Source organism: Onychomys torridus, chromosome 7 (assembly GCF_903995425.1).
Source record: "Onychomys torridus chromosome 7, mOncTor1.1, whole genome shotgun sequence".
Lineage (NCBI taxonomy): Eukaryota > Metazoa > Chordata > Mammalia > Rodentia > Cricetidae > Onychomys > Onychomys torridus.
The window spans coordinates 55,466,643-55,489,242 of record NC_050449.1 but is presented as its reverse complement, the minus strand read 5'-3'; the positions used below and the strand labels follow the sequence as shown (position 1 = coordinate 55,489,242).

At 48.9% G+C, this 22,600-nt stretch overlaps 1 protein-coding gene across 1 annotated transcript in view; it reads left to right on the top strand.

Moving 5' to 3' along the window:
* The first annotated feature begins 1,003 nt into the window (after positions 1 to 1,003).
* The window catches only part of Paqr5 (progestin and adipoQ receptor family member 5), a 35,285-nt gene continuing 13,688 nt past the window's right edge, over positions 1,004 to 22,600 (top strand). Inside the window, exons 1-3 of the mRNA XM_036193356.1 lie at positions 1,004 to 1,127; positions 16,253 to 16,380; positions 19,522 to 19,727. Coding sequence (XP_036049249.1) covers positions 1,077 to 1,127; positions 16,253 to 16,380; positions 19,522 to 19,727 — 385 coding nt within the window. The 5' untranslated portion in view covers positions 1,004 to 1,076. The remainder of the gene's footprint in view (positions 1,128 to 16,252; positions 16,381 to 19,521; positions 19,728 to 22,600) is intronic.

The following is a 22,600-nucleotide window of genomic DNA, read 5'->3' as shown; positions in this document are numbered from 1 at the left end:
CTCCTTCCGGTGTCCTCCCAGGCCCAGTGCCTCCTTCCGGTGTCCTCCCAGGCCCAGTGCCTCCTTCCGGTGTCCTCCCAGGCCCAGTGCCTCCTTCCGGTGTCCTCCCGGGCCCCGTGCCTCCTTCCGGTGTCCTCCCGGGCCCGATGCCTCCTCCCAGGCCCAGTGCCTCCTTCCGGTGTCCTCCCGGGCCCTGGTGCCTCCTTCCGGTGCCCTCCCGGGCCCGATGCCTCCTTCCGGTGTCCTCCCAGGCCTGGTGCCTCCTCCCAGGCCCAGTGCCTCCTTCCGGTGTCCTCCCAGGCCCCGGTGCCTACTTCTGGTGTCCTCCCAGGCCCGATGCCTCCTTCCGGTGCCCTCCCGGGCCCGATGCCTCCTTCCGGTGTCCTCCCGGGCCCGGTGTCAAGAAAGCTCCCTCAGGCCTCTTTTATGATAAAAGTACTAATCCCATTCAAAAGAAAGAGACCTCCATGACCCCATTACCTCCCAAAGGCCTTACTTCATACCACACAGGGGTATGAAACTCTAGCATACAGATTTTGAAGGTCAAAGCTTTCATATTTGTGGTTATCAGCCACTGGAGGATCACTTACCTATTAGCATTCTCAGAGTGAGGGACGAAAGCAGTCTGAATCGCTGCTTGAAAGAAATATTTGCTTTTGTTTTGGGACAGGGTCTCTAGCCCAGGTTGGCCAAGAGATGAGGATGACCTTGACCTCCTGATCCCCCTGCCTCCACCTCCTCAGGGCTAGGATCGATGGCATGCATTAGCATGCTGTCCTATGCAGTGCTGTGGATGGAACCCAGGGCCTCATGTGTGCCAGGCAAGCACTCTACCAATGGAGCTACGTTGCCCAGCCATGGGAATCTTGGCTTTTTTTGCTATCATACTAAAGCAAATGTCCAATAGTTGAGTCACCAGAGCCCCAGTTCAGTTGGAGTTAGGTGGAGTCTGCTGATTTCTTCCTGCGATCCTCTTTCAGGGAAGCCACCCAGAGATCCCTGGTATGCCGCAAGTCTGAGTGGGACCTACTGGGAGGCTGGAGCGCCCCGACTGCCTCACCCAGCCAGGTGTCAAGATGCTGAGCCGGAAGCTCCCCAGGCTGTTCCACATAGACCAGGTGCCACAGGTACGTGTTTTTGTTCCATGGCTGAGCTGCAGGGTCTGCAGGGGATTGGCCTCTGTCATCAGGGAGTTCAGGGTGCTCTTCACAGGCTTCTTCTCTTTAAGGCTGTCCTCTGACCCTCCTGCAGAAATCAGGACCCCACTCCACACCCATGCACCAGGCTGGGAAAGGGTAGTCCTTCAATGCAACATCTGTGTGGCATCCAGAAGCACAGTGCTTAGACCTCAACTTTGGGCTAGCCAGGGAAAGTAGTAGAAGCCGCTGGGTAGAAGGCTGGTTAGGGCCTACTGTGGTGCTTCAAAGAGGCCATGGAGCAGTCGCCTCAGCATGGCTCAGCACAGTGTTCTCTCTCTCCCTTGCTTTCCACACCTCTGTTTGAGACAATCTAGCCTCCAACTCACAAGCCTTCAGCTTTGTCCTCTCATGGGCAGGGATTATAGGCTACACCATCATTCCCAGTTCCAGCCTCCATGCTTGCAGGAAGGCCAGGCCAGGTATGGGGTTGGGCAATGGGGAAGTGTAACAGGTCTTTCTTTGGACCACTAGCTTACTAATTATGAAAGCTTGGCTTTAGCGTAGGCTCATTTCTAACTAGCTCTTAAAATTTAAATTAACCCATTTATATTAATCTGCATTTTGCCACATGGCTTGTTACCTCTCCTCAGTACAACAGTCTGATCTCTGTGTCTGCCTGACGAACCCCACACCTCTCAGACTCTTCCCAGAGTTCCTCTCTCTGCCCTGAAGACCCTCCTATCCTCTCCTGCCTAGCGTTTGGCCATTCGGTTCTTTATTAAACCAATCAGAAAGTGTCTTAGGCAGGTGTGGTAAAGCAGCGATACATCTTCACACAGTATAATCAAATATCCTGCAACAGGGGAGGGCTTGCTTAATAGTTTTTCTTGTCTCCTTTCTGTGGATTCCTGGGATTAGGGAACCATCCTGACACACATGGCACTCACAGACACCCTGCTTCCATACACCCTGAGATTTTGGTCGCATGCTATGCCAAACTTGTGTACCTCCATCTTGCTTTATAGAGAAAGTACAAGACTATACCCTGTCTCTGGGTCAGGTTTCCTTCCTACAGGACTGAATTAGAGTCAGTGCTATTTTGTGTTGGGACATTTCATACAGAGATGAGAGCCCCTTTCTGCTTAGCTGATTGCCACACACTGATGTCTTGCTATATCTAACCAAGCTCAACATCACCAGCAGGACATAGAGCGGAGATACCTGGAGATATCTCTAATCTAGAGGTCTAGAGCTAGGTGATGCCAGGGAGATGGCACCTGGCAGAATCATACGCAGTACAGAGCAGTTGTGGGACGAGATGCGGAAAGCTGGAAGTTCTAAAGGAGGCCCTTCAGCAGGGCCCTGGTCTCATAGGACAGCCCACTCCCCTCGCCGCTCACACATCCGTGTCTATGACTAGTGACAGGGTAAGTCTCGGATTTATCCATTCATGACAATTTTATTGACTTCTTCCTGCGTGCATGTTTCTCCACAGGACTCAGGAGACTTGCAGGTAAACTCTGTCCTTAGTGGGCTCCTCTGAAGCGTGGGGGACTCTCAAAATGCTCATGAGTACTTTGTAAAGCAGCTCAGGGGAGAAATGTGTCACTTCTGTCTCAAGGAAGGAAGGGATCAGGAGAGAGACAAGATGAGTTTCGGGCCTGGGGGATAAAGAGTGGTAAGGTGCTGCTTGTTGTGTGAGCCTGAGGACACGAGTTCAAATCCCAGAACCCAAGTAAAAAACACTGGTGAATGCTTGTAACCCCAGCACTGGGGAGACAGGGACAGATATGGATCCCTGGGGCTCACTGGCCAGCCAGCCTAGCCTAATCTGTACAGGCCAATGAAAGACTCTGTCTCAAAAAACTGCCCTGGAGATTGTCCTCTGGCTTCCACACACACATGCACACATCTGCATGCAGATGTGCGCACACACACACACACACACACACACACACTAAATAAATGTAATAAAAAATTTCAGTGTCCCTTAGATATGGCATCTCATGTAGCTCCCTGGTGAAGAAGAGGATGATTTTTCAGTGACTTTCTTCAGAGTGCTCTGCCGTCTCAGGTCCCATCTGGTGCTACCACCCAGGTTCACCATTTTGATTGCTTTTTTTTTCTTTTTGAGTTGTCTCTTTTCTTCCTCTGCCTTTCCACCCTTCCGTCATTACATTTTAACTGTGCCTTGTGTAAACAGCTCGTGGTTGGGGTTTTAGCGTGGTACTCCATGTGCTCGGCTAAAGTTTAGAGTGATGTGTTACAGAGGGATTTGCTTCGGTTCCAACCGTCTCGTGTATCTCTTTTCTCCGCTTCTACCTTCCACTCCAGTTGCTTGGGGTCAAGCATCACATTCTTAGTTTCTTTATTCCCTTCTCACGTTCTGTTCCCCCTCTACTTATATGCATGTTTCTCTGTCTGCTGGTTTACAGATCACTTCAACTGTTTTATGAACAGCTGTCTTAGGCACAAGGGGTAGGCAACAGGTTAAAAGTTACCCAGGATTGACTGGGAATGTAACTCAAGTGATAGAGTACTTGTCGAGCGTGCAAAAAACGTCCCAGGTTCAAGTCCCAGGACCATGTGCCTATGCTCTCAGCACTCATGAGGTAGAGGCAGGAGGATCAGAACCTCGAGGGCATCCTTGGCTACGTAGTGAATTTGAGGTCAGCTGGGCTCCTGAGACCCTGTCTCAAACAAGTGACCCCAGATCCCTCAGCGACTTCAGGGGTCAAAGATTTCTTTCCCTTCAAATGATGTAGCTGTCTCTGGGAGATGGCAGCTGCAAGCAAGTGGAAGATATGTCATCTCCTAGCTGCACCATCTGGGACAGGTGGCCTCCAAGGTCACCACGGAGGGGAAAAGAGAGAGAGCGCGCATCTTCAGGAGGGTTTCCCAGTAACAAACTCTGAGATAGAAATTGGCGTGCAGGAAGTTCACTGGGGCATCTTCTCAGAAACAGAGCCCCTGAAAAGTGAGGATGGCAGGGTGGGGGAGGAGCCCTGGCATCGGGGCCTCTCCCCATTACACAAACCCATCACATGCCCATCACACAAGGGCTCTGCCATGAGCTTCCATGTTCAGAACTGTCCCAAATGGAAAAAGTAGGTCAGGACTTTGAATACTTGGGGGTGGGCTGACCCTGAGAAGAGACCGTAACGAAGGAAAGATTGTCCCCTTTGACCCAAAACAGTTACCCCAAAGAGGTGAGCTGCCTGAGTTCTGAGTGTGGAAAACATTTCTCTGAATTGCATTGTTGGCTCCACAGGTAAAGGCACCTGCAGCCAAGCCTGACAACCTGAGTTCAATCCCCAGGACTCAAATGGTGGGAGGCGCACACCAATTCATACTAATTGTTGTATAACCTTTATACAAGCACTATCTCTCTCTCTCTCTCTCTCTCTCTCTCTCTCTCTCTCTCTCTCTCACACACACACACACACACACACACACACACACAGAGAGAGAGAGAGAGAGAGAGAGAGAGAGAGAGAGAGAGAGAGAGAGAATAAATAAAAATTATAAATGTGAAGAAAAATGTACTGTAATTTCAAGGCACTGTAGCTTTGAACCATCCTGGTCTTTGAGCCTTACCACCTGGCTCTGACCTAACTTCCAGCAAGTCTAAGAAACAGGGCAGCACACAGAGCAGTTGGCGAATGCTAACTATTTCTGCCATCCCTGACTTCTCTGGCATGAAGACTTTTAACTGTTAACAGTTCTACAAATGCGTAAGTTGTTGCTACAAATGCCGCATTAAAACCAGGCTCCATCCTTTTGGAGAAATAGCCATGTTTCTGTCTTGCTTTGTCCAAATTTCTGTCTCAGTCTTTCTAGACTGTTCTGGAAAGCTCCTTGGCTTGTCTTTCAGTTGCTAAATTCCTCCTCAGGCCTCTGCCTCCCAAGTGCTGGGATTAAAGGCATGCACCACCACCCGGCTCAATATATTTTTCAATGTCACTTTTTAAAAATTGTTTCTAGAAGTTATTCTATCTAGGTCCTTTTCAAATGTTTCTGCTTTATAAATTCTATTTTGTTGAACACAGTTCTTCTATATTTCAGCATCTTCTTCAAGCTCTTTCCTCCTCCTCCTCCTCTTCTTCATTTTGCCTTTTCCTTTCCCCCTCTCTTTTTTTCCCCCTTTTGCCCTTTGGGTCAGGGTCTCACTGTGCAATCCCGACGTCTCAGAACTTTCTGTATAAACCAGATTAGCCTCCAGGTGACTCTCCCACTGCTGCCTCTTTAGTACTGGGAGAGCCATCCTGCTCCACCACACATAGCTGTGACTCCATCCCTCCTCTCCTCCGTTAAATGGTTAAAATTTTTTATTTTTGAGGTTTTACGTGTTTTTATTGTTTGGCCACATGCAGTGCTGATGGTGGCCAGCAGAGGACGTCAGGTCTCTTGGAACTAGAGTAACAGATGGTAATGAGCCACCCACCAGGTTGGAAACTGAACCTTGGTCAGCTAGAACAACCTGTGCCATCTCTCTAACCCTTGTGACTATTTCTGACCCTGATCTTGCTGCTGCTGTTCCTGGGTGTATGTGTTTGAGTTTGGGTCCTTGAGGGAGGCTTTGTGCTTGCCTCTGGGACCTGCAAAGCCGTGAGCTTTTCCTCTTTGTAACTGCATTACTTATCCACTTGAGACGTCATGGTTCTCAGAGACAGTGTAGATTTTGACCAAAATCCCACAGACAGATAAGCAGAGGGCTTTGAATCCTTGAGAGTTTGTCATAGGGTTTCTATTGCTGTGAAGAGACACCATGACCATAGCAATTCTTATAAAGGAAAACATTTAATTGGGGTGGCTCCTGTACAGTTCAGAGGTTCAGTCTATTATTGTCGTGATGGGACATGGTGGCATGCAGGCAGACATGGTGCTGGAGAAGTAGCTGAGACTACTACATTTTGCAGGCAACAGGAAATGGACTGAGTATCATACTGAGTGAAGCTTGAGCATACACGAGACCTCGAAGCCTGCCTCCACAGTGACACACTTCCTCCAACAAGGCCACACCTACTCCAATAAAGCCTCACCTCCTCATAGTGCCACTCTCTTTGGGGGCCATATTCTTCTAAACCATCACAGAGGGGGGTTGTTTGTTTGTTCTTTTGTTTTTGTTTTGTTTTTGTTTTGGTTTGGTTTGGTTTGGTTTGGTTTTTTGGTTTTTCAAGACAGGGTTTCTCTGTGTAGCTTTGCGCCTTTCCTGGAACTCACTCGGTAGCCCAGGCTGGCCTTGAACTCACAGAGATCCTCCTGGCTCTGCCTCCCAAGTGCTGGGATTAAAGGCATGCACCACCAATGCCCAGCTGTTTGTTCTGTTTTACTTTTGTTTCTATTTTGAGATAGGGTTTCTCTGTGTATCCCCAGCTGTCCTGGAAATCACTCTGTAGCCCAGGCTGGCCTCAAACTCACAGAGATCTGCCTGATTCTGCCTCCCAAGTGCTGGGATTAAAGGTATGCGTCACCACACCCGGCAGAGATTTTTCTTTAATCTTTAATCTTCCTTGGTTTCCAGTAACTCTATTTATCACACTCTACCAACTGAGCTGTACCCTTCGCCAAAAATGCCCATTTTTAAGATCCTTTTTAAAGTGAAATAGTTCGGCCCAACTTGGAAATGAGATTGAGATAGGCTCTTCCACTATACTCAGCTCCACATAGCTAATTTTTTAAAGCGTTGGCTGACAATATCCTATAACAAATACTAGTAGAGAACTTGAGCCCGTAATTAATGTAATCTCCTACCTCGGATCAAATCAGAGATCTCTGGTTTCATTGATTTCTTTTAGGCATTGTGTATGTTATCTAAATGAACTCCACATGTTCTCTTCTCTTGGCCTTCTCACTGGGTGAGATGAGAGTTTAAGGTTAAATTGGCTGTGTGTTTCAGGAAGTTATCTCATCCCGAGGATCATTCAGAGAACGACATACACCCCTCTGAACTGTTCCAAAGAAAGCTTTCAGGGGCTGGAGAGATGGTTTAGTGGGTAAGAGCATTGCTCAGTGAGTAAGAGCATTAGCTGCTTTTGCAGAGGACCCAGGTCCAGTTCCCAGTCCATGTTATCTTGCCAACTGTCTGTAACTCCAGTTCCACGGGGTCCAGTGCCCTCTTCTGGCCTCCACAGGCACTGCATGCACATAATGCACAGTTGATACATATGAGCAAAACACCCACATGCATAAAATAAAAATAAATAAATCTGAAAGGAAAAAAAGAGGTTCCAACTCCAGCAAACAACTCAAAACATTTTGAGTTTTGAGTTGTTTGCTGGAATTGGGCACACTTTGGGATTTTTGTCAATTCTGACTTTTATTAGTTTACTGTTACTTCTGTCACAAACTTTTCATGCATTTAGTGGCTTAAGTAAAAGAGGCCCAGGGGTCTAGCCCAGCGCACAGGGGTCTAGCCCAGAGCACAGGGGTCTAGCCCAGCGCACAGGGGTCTAGCCCAGCGCACAGGGGTCTAGCCCAGCGCACAGGGGTCTAGCCCAGCGCACAGGGGTCTAGCCCAGCGCACAGGGGTCTAGCCCAGCGCACAGGGGTCTAGCCCAGCGCACAGGGGTTTAGCCCAGCACACACAAGCCCCCAGACTTCATCCCTGTCACTGAAGAAACAAAACGACCAGCTCTATTATCTTGCAGTCCTGTGGACCACAAGTGAGGCATGGATTGGTGGGCTAGAATCCCAGTGAAGGACGATGCGGAGAGAACCTGTTCCTTGCTCTTCCCAGCTTCTAGAAGTACCCCATTCCTTGGCTCCTGACCTACTCTCTCCATTTGATATCCAGAAACCTTGCATTTATCTGACCTTCTTTCTGCCTACAAACCTCTCACCAGACATCCCCTGGTCTTGACTTCTCCTGTGCTGGCCTTTCATGCCCCTGTGTATTAAGTGGTGTACTTTTCACTGCGCCTGATGTGAACAGTTTAAAAGTAGGAAGATTAAGCTCAGGGTTTCAGAGGTTTCAGTCCATCGAAGCAGGGTGTGACACAGCAGCTCACATCACAGTGGCCAGGAAGCAGAGAACAGGAATACAGGAAGGGACCAAGACAAGATAGAGTTCCCACAACACCTCCACAGATCGACTTCCTCTAGCAAGGCCCAACCTCCTGCTTTTCAGCACCTCTCATAATGCTCACGGCATGCATCCACCAGGGTATGCAGCCACTGTCTAGGTCAGAGCCTTTGGGATCTAGTTGCTTCCCAAAGGCCCATCGGTGGACACCAGGCCCCCAGTACATGATCCCGTGGGAGCATTTTAGACTCAACCCATAACACCCTACCTTGGTACTCATCTTGCTGCTCTTACTTAAAGGGAATGTCCTCTTCTGAGATCAGCTGGATTCTGGGTTACGGGTTGGCAGCACAGAGGAGTGTCAGGAGCTGGGCTGTAAGAGCTGAAGCATCAGCATCTGCAGAAAGCTTCTTAGAGACTTCCTTCTAGGCCTGCTGGGGCTGCCATGTCATTCCAGCTCCCTAGAGGCAGAAGCAGGAGAGTCAGGAGTTCAAGGCCAGTTTCAACTATATAATGAGTTTGAGTTCAGCCTGGTATGCATGAAACTGTCCCAGATAATAAATACATAACCGAAGATTATTTTAATTTTAATTTTATTTATTTATTGGTTTGTTTATTTATTTATTTATTTTGGTTTTTCGAGACAGGGTTTCTCTGTGTAGTTTTGCGCCTTTTCTGGAACTCGCTTTGGAGACCAGGCTGGCCTCGAACTCACAGAGATCCGCCTGGCTCTGCCTCCTGAGTGCTGGGATTAAAGGTGTGCGCCACCACCGCCCGGCATAACTGAAGATTCTTATACTGGTCACCCAAGTGCAGTGAGACCCTTGGGTGACCTGCCAAGAAGCGGCCTTATGAGTGATGCTGACCAGCTTTAGAAGAAGCTCTGAGGACTAAATCCTCTCAGCTCTGGGTACCAGAAGACCAAGATTGAGATGCAGGCAGGGCTGTTCCTCTGGGGCCTCCCTCCCTGACTCGCAGATGGCTTCCCTCTGGTTGCTTCGTTGTGGGATCTTTACTTTGTACACACACACCTGGAGCCTCTGTGGCAATCCAAACTTCCTCTTCCTAGAGTCACCAGCCAGATTCGATAACAGCCCATTCTAATGGCTTTGCTTTAAGTGTGAGACTCTCTTGTCAGGGCTGGAGGTGTAGCTCAGAGAGAAGGCTTCCCTAGAATGTACGGAGCCCTGGGTTTGATCTCCAGCAGGGAATGGTGCAGCACACCTGTAATCTCAGCACTTAGGAGGTGGAGGCAGGAGGATCAGAAGTTCAAGGTTATCCATGAGTACATGGGGAGGGAGTTCTAGGCCATCTTCAAATACAGTGTGTTAGGGGGAAGTAGCATTTCAACATATAAGTTTGAGGGGAGATGTAATTCTGTCCTTACGTCCTATAGAAGAGACTGAAGCTCAGAGTCAAGGACAGGGCGGTCCAGAATCCACCCCAGGGGACAGGAAGCAGCTGCCCCTCTCAACAGTCCCCTGCTAAGCAGTACGGGAGAGAACGCACTTATGGCTGGAAGTGGAGCCCGAGGCTTGTATGTGGGTTTCAACCTGACTCTGTGGCCACTGAGAACATGAGTAGATGTCCTTCCCCTTTTCTCTGTCAGGAGGGCAATAAAGGACTCTGCAAGGTGGTTGTGAAGATTCTGTGACGTTTGGACAGGAAATGAAGAGCACGTGCTAGAAGGCATTTGCCGTTCCGCCCACATCCCCTCTTCCCCTTCCCCTTTCTTACCATCAAAATCTGTTAGTTACCACAGGCCAGAGATGCTCACTTATTTCCCCTCAGGTGATCTGCAGTTTCATAGCTAGAAAAACCAAAGGGTGGAGTTCCAGGCTTCAGCTGGCAGGTGCACTGGGGCTCTTGGTGTGTCGGGAACCTTCTGCAGTGCTGAGCCAGCACTAGAAGAGCAAGCTGGCTGATTCGCCCTTCCACCCCGGGTGCCTGGAGGTTCTCACTCCTAATAGACTGCACGCGACTTGGTTTCATTTCACTCCAAATTGCCCAGTCTGCCACCATAGATTCGAAATGGAACCCTACAAATCGATTCTGCTGTGCAAATAAGCAGGTGCCTGCTTACTCCGAGGGAGGGGGGTCGCTGGAAATGGAGCCAGGCTTGCGGGGTAGTGAGGCGATGATTGTAATTTGCCGCTGGGGACCAAACTGAGCTTGGCATACAAAATTGTTTTCAAATGTCCTCTTTGCTGTTTTGATGTATGTAGCCTGTGTTCTGCGGAGATCAGCTCCGTGCGGAGTGCTTGGCTGAGGCTGGGGTGGCCAGGGGAGGGACTTGCTTCCCTCTTGTTCTCAGAGCTACTGGGAGCAGGAGCACATCTGAGTGTTAGCAATTTGGGCCAATAAATAGAGGTTCAGGCTGGGGAGGGGAGGGGTGTGTTGGGGAGGGCAGGGAGGGTCAGTGTGCTATTTCAAGTAAAAGACATTCTTTCCTGAGTCACAGAGAGTTGCTGTCTTTATCTGCCCCTACCCACAGGCCATGACTTCTCAAGAGTTACTTGAAATCTTGTCCCTATGACATGGGCTTGTCATACATGTATAGGTCAAAACGAGACATGTGGAGGCAGGCTCTTTAATCCGTTCCCATCCCTGGCTTTGTCAAAGACCCTCTTCTCCCACCCTCAAGTTTGGGAACAGATCTTCCTCCCCCCCCCTCCTCTTTTTAGCCAGAACCGTGTAGCCCAGGCTGGCCCTGAATGCCATATGTAGCCAAGAGGGGCTTTGAAACTGGTCCTCCTGCTGCTACCTCCTGAGTGCTAGGATTAGAGGAATGTACCACTCCGCCTGGTTGATGCCATACTGAGGAACAAATCCAGGGCTTGGTGTTTGCCAAGCAAGCTGTCTATCAGCTGAGCTACATCCCCAGCCCTGGGACCAGATTCTCACATGTGGTCAACAGGGACAGTATCCCAGCTCTTCCCTTCAGGCTTTTGACTGTTCCCACCTGTGCTGGCCAGAATGCCAGGACCCACAAAGAGGAAAGTAATGGTTGGTGGCATGCTGAGTCGCCTGGGCAGTTTGTGAGTGACCTCTTCTGAGCTAGCCAGAAGCCTTACTCCTTGACATGCAACCACCCTTGCTATCGGATCATATTCTTTATCTCTCACTCTCCTAGATAAAGTCAGCCACTCTGGCTTGTTTTCAGCAAGAATCTCGTCAGGTTGGTTTAGCCGGGTTCCTCTTATCTCTTAAGGATTTTCCAACTACTAGCCCTAAATCTTGGTTAGAGACTCCACTTGCCTATGTCACAACTATTACAGTGGTCCTGAATAAAGCCTTCCCTGCTGTGTGTTACGCAGTGATTTAAAGTAAGGCCCTGTTTAGCTAACTCACACAAAGGAGCAAACAAGTAATTATGCATGCTCCTTTCTGGAGACTTTGCATCTTAATAAGCACCCAATTCTTTAGTCTACTTCAGAACTTTTAAAAGATTTATTTAGTTTATTTTGTGTGTATGAACATTTTGCTTGCATGTATGCATGTGCATCAGGTGTGTGCAGTACCCAAAGAGCCCAGAAGAGGGTGCTAGATCCCCTAAAACTGGAGTTAACTGATAGTTGTGAGTTGGCATGTGGGTGCTGGGAACTGAATCCAGGTCCTCTGTAAGAGTAGCAAGTGCTCTTAATTCTGAGCCATCTTCCCAGCAGCCCCCCAAAAATTCCCACTGGAATTTTTTTTTTTTTAAGTAGAAAAGAAAAAGAGAAACACTTGAAAAGTAGTGTGACGACGGATCAATGAGAAGCCCTTAGGCACATTTTCTGGGGGAGAACCTTCTGAATGCCCCAAATTGCCTGTTCCACACGCATCAAAAGCAGAAGGCCCACGTGCTTCCTTACCCACAGTCCAGGTGGAGGGTGCAGGTCCAGATTCCTGTGTCTATGGTATGACTCTGTTCATTGTAAGCCAGGTACATCAACAGAAGGGTGAATCCGAAACTGGAACAAGGCCAGGATGCGGCTCTGGTGGTAGAGTGCTTGCCTGGTATGCCAGAAGGACCAGATCTGATCTCCAGAGCCCCATAACCTGGGTGTGGTGGTGCATGCCGTAATCTCAACACTCTGGAGGTGAAGGCAGGCTGATCAGAAATTCATGGTCCTTCTTTGTATCTAGTTCAAGGCCAGCCAGGGCTGCATGAGATCCTTTCCCTAAAAGGCAGAATATTAGGATGATTGATTTTTTAAAAATGGAAGCAAATCAAAGCACTGGGACAAGCTCCTGGACAGTTGAAGAGTTGAAGAAGGATTATATGAGCAGGGGGTGGGGGTCAAGATCAGGTAGGGATCATCATGATCACAGAGACAGCTGACCCGAGCTAGTGGGAGCTCACAGACTCTGGACCAACATGGGACCAAACTAGGACCTCTGAATGTGGGTGACAGTTGTGTGGCTTGATCTGTTTGTGGGGCTCCTGGCAGTGGGACCAGGATTTATCCCTGGTACATGAACTGACTTTTTGGAGCCCATTCTCTATGGTGGGAGACCTTACTCAGGAGTGGGAGGGGCTTGGTCCTACCTCAACTTGATGTACCAGGCTTTGTTGACTCCCCAAGGGCGACCCTACCCTCTCTGAGGAGTGGATGTGGGGTAGAGTAGGAGGACAGTTGGGGTAGGGGAGTGGAAGAAGCAGAGGGAGGGGGAACTATGGTTGGTATGTAAAATGAAAAAATTTTATAAAAATGGAAGCAAGTCACTTTCATTAGCTAAGGCCCAAACCTAATTCAAATTGTATTTCTTTTTTTTTTAAGTATATATATTTACTGCTTTCTGAAATATGAGTTTATAACGTTGTTTATTTATTGACAATATAATACATGTATACAATGCATCTTGATCCTATCCACCCCCAATTTCTTTCCCCTCTCACTTGCCCCCACTCAAATTGTGTGTGTGGCACCCAGGGAAGCAAAAAGAGTGTGTCGAATCCCCTGGAACTGGAGTCACAAGTGGTTATGTGGTGACAAGCCTTCATGAAGGTGCTAGAAAGTGAACCCAGGTCTTGTACAAGAGCAGCAAGGGCTGTTAACCGATGAGCGATCTCTCCAGCCCCCAAACTGTATATCTTTATGAGACCATAAATCAGCTTCTCTGTCCCCACTCCCACTGCCTAACCAGTTTCCCCAGCACTGAATTTAACGTTTCCTAAAATTGGTAGCTAACACGAGAAAGCCACACGTCTGCTGCCCTGGTTAGTATCAGCTGTCAACTTGATACAGCCTAGAGTCATCTGAGAGGTGAGCCCCCATTGAGGAACTGCCTCGATCAGATGGTCCTATGGCGTGTCTGTGGGGTATTTTCTTGACTGTTAGTTAATGTAGGAGGGCTCCACCCACCGTAAGCAGCACCATTCCCTGGGCAGGTGATCCTGGGCTATATAAGAAAGCGAGCTGAGCCTGAGCCTGGGAGCAAGCTAGTTAACAAGCTGTATTTCTTGGCTGTGAAACGAGTTCCTTGATTGGAGTTAATGATGTGTGGAGTAGCAAGCAGGCCTGCCTTGGGCTTCCTCTTGGACTCCCGTCAGTGATGGGCTGTGATCTGGGATTATAAAAATCAATCTTTCCTTTTCTAAGTTGCTTTTGGTCAGAGTATTTTTATCACAGCAGGAGAAAGGAAATGGTAACACCTACCATGCAGGTCACCACCTTCCCATTTCATAGGTCCCATGGTGCCACAGGGGCATCAGTACAGTTCTTCTTTTTGGAGATGAAGTTTTGCTATGTATGCCAGGTTGGCCTTGGGCTCATAGAGATCCTCCTGCCTCAGCCTCGCAAGAGCTAAGATTTCAGGCCTGTGCCTTCTGAACATGCCTTTTGGCTTATTTTCTTTATGGTTCTGTGGGAACTCTTGATTGGAACAGCTGGGCTCTGTACAAATCTTTGCTTTGGTTCTCAGTGCTGTGGATAAAACCCAAGGCTTCACACATGGTCAGTCCGTCAGTGGGGCTCTGTGGCTGCCCCTTCTCCCACTAGACAGCAAAGGGGAAACTTTAAAAAGTGCATGACTTGACTTCCATCATGGGGACTAAATACCAAGCAACATTAACATTGTGATAATTTGTCTCTGCCAATCCACTCCTATATAATGTGTGTGTGTGTGTGTGTGTGTGTGTGTGTGTGTGTGTGTGTGTGTGTAGTCATGCATGCACATGTGGACATCAGAAGATAACTTGCAGGTGTCAGTTCTCTCCTTCCACCATGTGGGTTTGGGGAATTTGAAATCTGGTTGTAAATCTTGGCAGTAAGCACCATTACCTGTGAAGCCATCTCACTAGCTATAATTTACCTTCCAGAGGTTATGAGTCTTTAAACCATTGAAATCAGTGGTTCTAGCCAGGCATGATGGCTTGCACGTGTGATTTTTTGCATTTGGGAGGCTGAGGCAGGAGGATTGCTATGAGTTTGAAGTCAGCCTGAGCTATACAGAGTGAGCCTGTCACAAACTCAACAAAATCGGGATTCTTAACCAGAGTTAGATGTTGCCTCCAAGAGACCATTCCAATATCTGAAGACTTTGGGTTGTCATAACTTGACATGGCTTTGTAGTTAGAGTGACAAGTAGACAGCCCAGACACCCAGCAGGCCAGTCTTCACATCAAAGAACCATCTGGCCCCAGATGCCAGACATGTGAAGAAACCTTGAGCCAAGTGACAGGAAAAGGGAGTTGCATTTCCTGTTATCCAAGTAGCTCAGCAAATGGAAGCCTTTCCTTTTCTGTGTCCTTCCCAGCCCCTGTCCCACTGTGAGCATGTGCATCTCCGCAGTCAGGCACGCCTAGTCCACTTTTCCCCCTCGACATTGCATTCCGAATTGGGGACCGCCTGCCCCAGTGTTTGTCAGTTATTGGGTGTATGAGCACATGTGTGCTCACACAGGTCAGAGTGACACTGGACATCCTCCCTGTTGTTTTGCCACCTACTTATTTACATATTTATTGAGTCAGGGTCTCTCTATGGAGCCTTGGCTGGCCCAGAGCTTGCTACGTAGACCATGCTGGCCTTGAACTCACAGAGATCTGCCTGACTCTGTCTTCTGAGGCGTGTACTACCACACCCAGCTGCCACCGTATTCTTTGAGACAGCGTCTTGTGCTAAACCCAGTGCTCACCAATTGGCTAGAATGGCTGCCTGGCAAACCCCCAGGCATCCTTCTGTCCTCATCTTCCCAGAACTGGAATTATAGGCTATCCCTGCTTCCCATGCTTAGTACTTACACTGGTGCTTGAAATACAAACTCAGGTACTCAGAATTGCACAACAGACCCTTCACCTACTGAACCATCTCCTAGCCCTTTGTTACCATTTTTGTTTGTTTGTTTGTTTGTTTGTTTATTCAGAGCTGAGGACCGAACCCAGGGCCTTGCACTTGCTAGGCAAGCACTCTACCACTGAGCTAAATCTCCAACCCCCTTTGTTACCATTTTTAATGGATATAATACAATACTTCAAACAAATCAATACCCCAGGTCTTACCTGGCCAGTCTAAGTTTCTTACTGGAGGTATTGGGGGAAGAAAGAACAGTGCTTACCAAGTGGCCTCTTGGGGACTGTGGCTCAATGATCCTGCTGTGGCCAGCCGACTCTTCCCACAGCCCAGGCTTCAGCATCATTGGCCTCATCATCAAAAGGCCTTTATGAAGTGCCTTGTGAATACATCATCCCACTGGGAGGACCTCTTGCAGAGATCACCCTCCCAACTTCTGACATCCAGGGCAGGCTGGCTCAGGTAGACAGCATACATGCAAGCCAACCACGAAGGCATCTAAAGAGCAGGCCTTGGGCCTCAGGCAGAGTGTAAACACGGACCCTTAGACAACATTCATGCCAAGGGTAAGCGTAGCTAGGAGTGCAAAGCCAGGCTGCACTCACTCCCAAAGCCAGCCTGGCCCTTGGATCCCAACTGGCTAGGGACCGCTCGGAGGAAAGGGGATCTTAGGAGCTCCTGGGAAGGGAGAGGACCAGGTCAAGGAACTACTCAGTCACCGGGAAACTTGATGCTAGCCAGAGACACCCATCCCTCTGTCTCACCTCCGTCCCTCTGTCTCACCTCCTCGCCCATTCCTTGTCTTCACTCCACAGGTGTTCCACGAGCAGGGCATCCTCTTTGGCTACCGACACCCACAGAGTTCCGCCACTGCCTGTATCCTCAGCCTTTTCCAAATGACCAATGAGACCCTCAACATCTGGACGCACCTGCTACCCTTCTGGTACCTTTGGCCCCCTGGACAGCCTACCTCATGCGGGATCCCTGGGGGCTACACTTCTTAAAACACAGCTGGGTGGCAGGGAGATTTTGTGCTAGGGTCAGGGGTCCCCCTGTGGGTACAGGTGCATGTATGACCGAGGGGAAGAAGCTGGGACTGTCATGGACTGAGCGCCGGGCTGTGAGTTGCCATAGGATTCTAGGGTTTCTATTGATTGGGTAGCATTTATCTTCATCACCTTCAGTCTTACAGGCTTTGCTGGTCTTCAAGAAGTCTTTATTAAAATGTCACTAACTTGAGCAAGTCACTTAATCTCTCTGAGCCAGGCATTTTCTGCCTGTGGAGCAGGCGTGATCCTCTGTCCATGTCTTGGGGCTGCTGTGAGGAGTGTGAAGAGACCCTGATAAAGACAAACATATAGTTGCTGGAGATGGAGCTCAGTCTGTAGTGTGTCTGCAACAAGCCCTGGTTTCAATCCCTAGCACTGCATAGGCCCAGAAGCCTCATGCTATCTATCATCTCAGGATTCTGGAGATAGAGGCTGGAGGAGTTCAAGGTCATCTTCAGCTACATAGTGAGTTCAAGGCCAGCCTGGGCCCCATAAGACCCTCTCTGAAAAAAACAACCAAAAAGTCGCAGGAACAGTCGTGGGTGCTTGTAGTTATTTGGGGATTATAGAGGCCATATATTGTGGTCACCTTTAATAGAGCCGAGCTATGGGAAGGGTGCAGGAACGGGTTCCAGGAAGGCCAAGAGGCTGAGAAGGGCAGGGTGAAGACCAACTTTACATACCTCGAGCCTTTGCTTGGTAATGGAGAGGTGGGACAGGGTCACATCTCCACATTCCTGTGCAGCTCTCTCTGAGTATCTGTGGGGATTGGTTCTAGGATCCCCTAAAGATGCCAGAACTGCAACTTGTCCATGTGTCAGGTGGCACAGTATTTATAGATCTCTCTGCACATCCTCCCATGTAGTTTAAATCATCTCCAGATTCCTTAAAATACTGAAGCAAAGTAAATACTATGCCAAAGGTTGTTACACTGTTCAGACAATAAAGACAAGAAAAATATCAGTATGTGTTCAGTACAGAAGCAGCCCCTCCCTGCTGGCATATTTGGGTTGAATCTGAGGAACTGGAATGTGGGGTCTAGAGGGAAGGGTATGTGTCAGGCCTAGGAGGACCTCTGTGCTGACATGGTGACAGATGCAGCTGGAGGGGGACACCTTCCATACAGCACATGGATGGTGGCCCAGGCCAGGCCTGAACAAATCCTTTGAGCCACATTGAGAAACAGATAGGTGGAGAGTCCTTGAGTGTGGCAAGCAGACACGAGCCCCAGGAAGGTCCTTGTGCTTCAGCATGGAACAGCCAGCCCTACTAGATGTCAGAAGACAGAGTAGGCGTCCAGCAACTAACAGACTAACAGGAGGGGAGAGAGAAGACACAGTCCTGGGGTGAAGTGGGGTGATCTGTAGAGAAGCTTGACTGCCCTGCAGCCTGCACTCTGGGCAGTGGCAGCAAGGTCTGGTAGCTCAGGAAGGCCATTAGCCATGTTAAATCTTTGCTTACGTAGAAATCTGAGGCTGGCAGGATAGGTCGGTGGGTAAAGGCAATTGGCAAGCAAGCCTGGCAGCCTGAGTTTGATCTCCAGAACCTATGTAAAGGTAGAAAGAGAAAATTGACATCACACAGTTATTCTCTGGCCTCTATATATGTGATATAGCATGCACATGTGCGCGCGCACACACACACACACACACACACACACACACACACACACACACACACCACTCCATATATATAATGATAAATGCAAATTTTTAAAAATACTTTATGCTATCTGAGCATGGTTGTTCATGCCTGTAATCTCAGGACTTGAAAAGTTAAGGCAGAAAGATTGTGACTTTGAGGCCAGCCTCACTGGGGCCCTATTTCAAAGCAATGTCGACAACAATCTGTACATGTTGACAAACCGAAGATTGCAGAAGGGAACAGATCCAGGCTGTTCCTCTGCCCCTCATTCTCCTCCCTGGAGCTGCTGGGGCCACCTATTTTTCTGTGTGCCCTCCAGAGCTTTCCCAGAAAGCCTTGACTGTGGCGTATGTGTCCCAGCCCCCTGTCATTTCTCCCATGGTCTCCCCCAAACATCACATTATCTGCGCCTGAGATGCTAAGGCCTCCAAACAGGTGTTCTGACTGGAGGATGGGCCATAGTTTGCTTAGGCTTTCTTGTTGTCTTGGTTTAGTTTTTTTGAGACAGGGTCTCATGTAGCCAAGGCTGGCCTTGAACTCTCTAATAACCAAGGATGGTCTAATAACCAAGGATGGTCCTCCTTCCTCTGTATCTCAAGTACATGTACCATTATGTCTGCCTAAGTTTAGGCTGTTTTGAAATTTGTGCCACTACATAATGCCTACCATTGCTTGTGTGTCTTGAGGTCCATGTACAGCTAAGCTGTCTACACTGCTCCCTGTGCCAAGCCAAGCTTTCAGATGATCTACTCCAACAGTGCAGAGCACTGTGGAGAATCTGCATTAGGATACCCCAAGCAAGTGGGACGAGGAATAATCTGTTGTTGACAAAAGGAAAATTTTGGAGGAACAGCAAACAGCTTAAGTGCCCTGTCTGCTAGACCACAGGAGAAAGACCACACTGGTAGCCAGAAAGGCTTTGTGACCCTCCATCAGTTACTGTATGAAGAGATGTGGAGACTCCCTTTTCTTGGTGGACATTGTGGGAAAGGGACCTAGCTCTTCAGTAGAGGTCTGTGAAAGGGAGATGCTTGTAGGCAGAACCCACATATGGTTGTAGGCCAGGTAAATATGACTTAGGACGAACTTCCCAATACTAGAGCTACCATGAGAGGGATGAGACCCTCATTCTTAGGAGTATGTAAGCTGAGACTGGAGAGTATCTTGGGGGAGATGCTGTAGGGAGGATCCTGTCTCTACGGACTCTCTTTTCACCCTACTTGTCTGTTACCAGTTCACTGCTTCAAGTCAATAAGGCTCACTCCCCCTGCAGCCTCTCCAGTACTTGTCATGTCATTGTAGTGAAGAGTCACTGGATGGGCTGTGTCTCAGTGGGATGGGAGGCAGAAGACATTCAAGAGGGGATTGAGTGGGTGCATGTTCTGTTCTAGGTTCTTTGTGTGGAGGTTCGTGACTGCACTGTATATGACAGACATCCAGAATGACAGCTACTCATGGCCTATGCTCGTGTACATGTGTACCAGCTGTGTGTACCCCCTCGCGTCCAGCTGTGCGCACACCTTCAGCTCTATGTCCAAGAATGCCCGACATATCTGCTACTTTCTGGACTATGGTGCTGTCAACCTCTTCAGCCTGGGTACGTGAGGCCCTTGCCCTTCCGTCCCCTCACCTTGAGAGTGCCACTTGCCTGTCTCCCAAGAGACTTGATGGGTTTTGGAAGAGTCATGAGGATGCAGGCCCTGTCCAGGGCTCTGTAAGAAGCCTGTTCATACTTGTGCTGTCTGTGGCTGTACCCTGACCTGTAGTGTTTGCCAATTCCTGTGGTGTAAATGCCCCCTCCTTGCCTCCCCCATCCTGCTCTCCGAGTGGCATCACCAGTTTTAGAGGTCTAAGGAGCAACCTCACTACATAGTAACTCCATCACAGACCCATGCACTAAGTACTTAGGACTTTGGTTTCTGTGATTTATTTAATTGTAACTTTTAGCGATGACCGAGATTAACCACAGGCTTGCAAGGACTCTGGAATGTTCAGCTTGGCTCTCACGGGCCACCATGGGCTGACCCCAGCACATCAGGACTGGGATCTGGTATACCTGGAAGAGAAAGGAGGATGGAGTCACAAACCACATTTCCCAGAGGCTTAGAGGTGTCATACTTGCCCAAAGCGCTGCAGGAGTGGAGCAGTGAACTGTTGGTGAGGCGGGGTGCTGCTGCCCCATCCTCTTGGACTTTTTTTTTTGACTAGGAAGCCCCTCCTCCTGCTTCTTATCATCCATCCCTTAGAATGTGGTGTTGTCTCTTCCTCCTGCCTGGACCCGCTCTAGCTACAGAAGCCAGTCACTGTATCTACTTTTACAGGAGTTTGTCTAGCAGGAAGTTACACTCATCTGTTGTTATTGTTTGTGTTTTGGCTCTTTGTGGGGGGGCACCACCCGGCTCCCAAACAAATCACACATGGAGGCTTAGTCTTAATTATGAATGCCTGGCCTTAGCTTGGCTTAGTTTCTAGCCAGCTTTTCTTAACTTAAATTATCCCGTCTACCTCTTGCCTCTTAGCTTTCCCATTCTCTTACTTCTGTAAATCGTACTCTTACTCCATGGCTTGCTGTGTAGCTGGGTGGCTGGCCCCACGTCCTCCTCTTTCTCTCTCATTCCTCAATCTGTCCTCCCAGATTTCTCCTTCTGTATATCCTCTCTGTCAGTCAGTCCCGCCTATCCTTTCTCCTGCCTTGCTATTGGCCGTTCAGCTCTTTATTAGACCATCAGGTGTTTTAGACAGGCACAGTAACACAGCTTCACAGAGTTAAACAAATGCAACATAAACAAAAGTAACACACTTTCAAATAATGTCCTACAACACTCATCCTTCTTCTTTTCCTTCATAATTGTACACCTGCATACCCCTCTCTCTGTTTCTCTCTCTCTGTCTCTCTGTCTCTCTCTCTGTCTCTCTCTGTCTCTCTGTCTCTCTCTCTGTCTTTCTCTCTCTCTCTGTCTCTCTCTCTCTCTCTCACACACACACACACACACACACACACACACACACACACACTCCATGTTCCACTGTCTAGTTCTCTCCAGTCATTAAAACTGGTTGCTGTGGCCCCAACCCCTTCATGTCTTCCCTCCTACATCCCTGTTCTTATTCTTTCCTGGTTCCTTCCTCTCATCTACCCCATAATTGGGCACACTCTGAATCATCAGTAATTCAGGATTAACCATGGGGACATTTGTCTAACATGCCCAGGAGCAACCTCCCATCCCCTAACATCTCTGAACAAGGGACTCCTAAACCTTACCTTTACACACTGGGTGAGCCTGGAGCCAGGACTGAGTCTTCTCCTCCCCACCCCTGTCCCACCCCTGGCCTAACCCTGCTCTTCCTCTCAGGTCCCTGGCTGGGGTGCCGCCTCCTGCTTTGCTCAGTCAGAACTAATGAGCTTCAGCTCCTCCTCCCCACCCTACTTCCCATTCTATCCAATCAGTGATCAAGCTCAGGCTGTTCCATGGACCCTTCATCAGCTTGACTCAGCAGACCTGCAGCTTCTTAGAGGCCCTGCCCTGTGGCTCCACCATGTTACGTGGGGGTTCCCGCCTCATCTCCTGCCAGGCCTCCTCCCACTAGAAGGCTTCCAGAGTTCTTATTACCTGGGATAAGGTCCAAACCCTCAACCAAGTAGCTCCCTGAGAGCTGGCTTTCCCTCCCTCCCTCTCTTTTTTGAAACAAGGCCTTGAACTTGCTGTGTAGCCAAGAATGACCTAGACCTCTGACCCTCCTGGTCTCATCTTCTAAGAGCTGTGAAAAAAGGTGTGTGCCATTACAGTGATTTATACAGTGCTGGGAACAGGACTCAGGGTTGTGTGTGCCAGGAAAGCCCTCTACCAACCAAGCTACATCCTCAGCTCCTCCCTGGAGAGTCTAATAAAAGCAAGCATTTTGGTAAGTCCTTCTAGGACATCTATGTGCTAAGCCCCTGAAACACATCTTTCTTAAAATGTTTATTTTTATTTCTATTTGTCTGTGTGCCACATGTGTGGGTGCCCGTGGAGGCCAGCAGGAACATTGGGTCTTCTGGAACTGGAGTTACAAAAGGTTGTGTGTAACTGAAAGTTTTCCTGTGCCTGCCCAGCTCCCACGGCCTTGTGGTCCTGCAGTCCTGCAGCTGCTCAGACCCAAGTAAACACAGAGGCTTATATTAATTAAAACTGCTCGGCCGTTAGCTCAGGCTTACTACTGACTAGCTCTTACACTTAAACTCAGCCCATTTCTGTTAATCTATATGTAGCCATGTTTTTCATGGCTTTACCTGTGTGCCATTACATGCTGCTTCCTGGGCGGTGGGCTGGCATCTCCTGACTCAGCCTTCCTCTTCCCAGAACTTTCCTTGTCTCCTTGTCCCGCCTATACTTCCTACCTGGCTACTGGCCAATCAGCATTTTATTAAACCAGTATATAAAAGCATTATCCCACAGCAGTTTTGAGCTGCCCAGTGTGGATGCTGGAAGC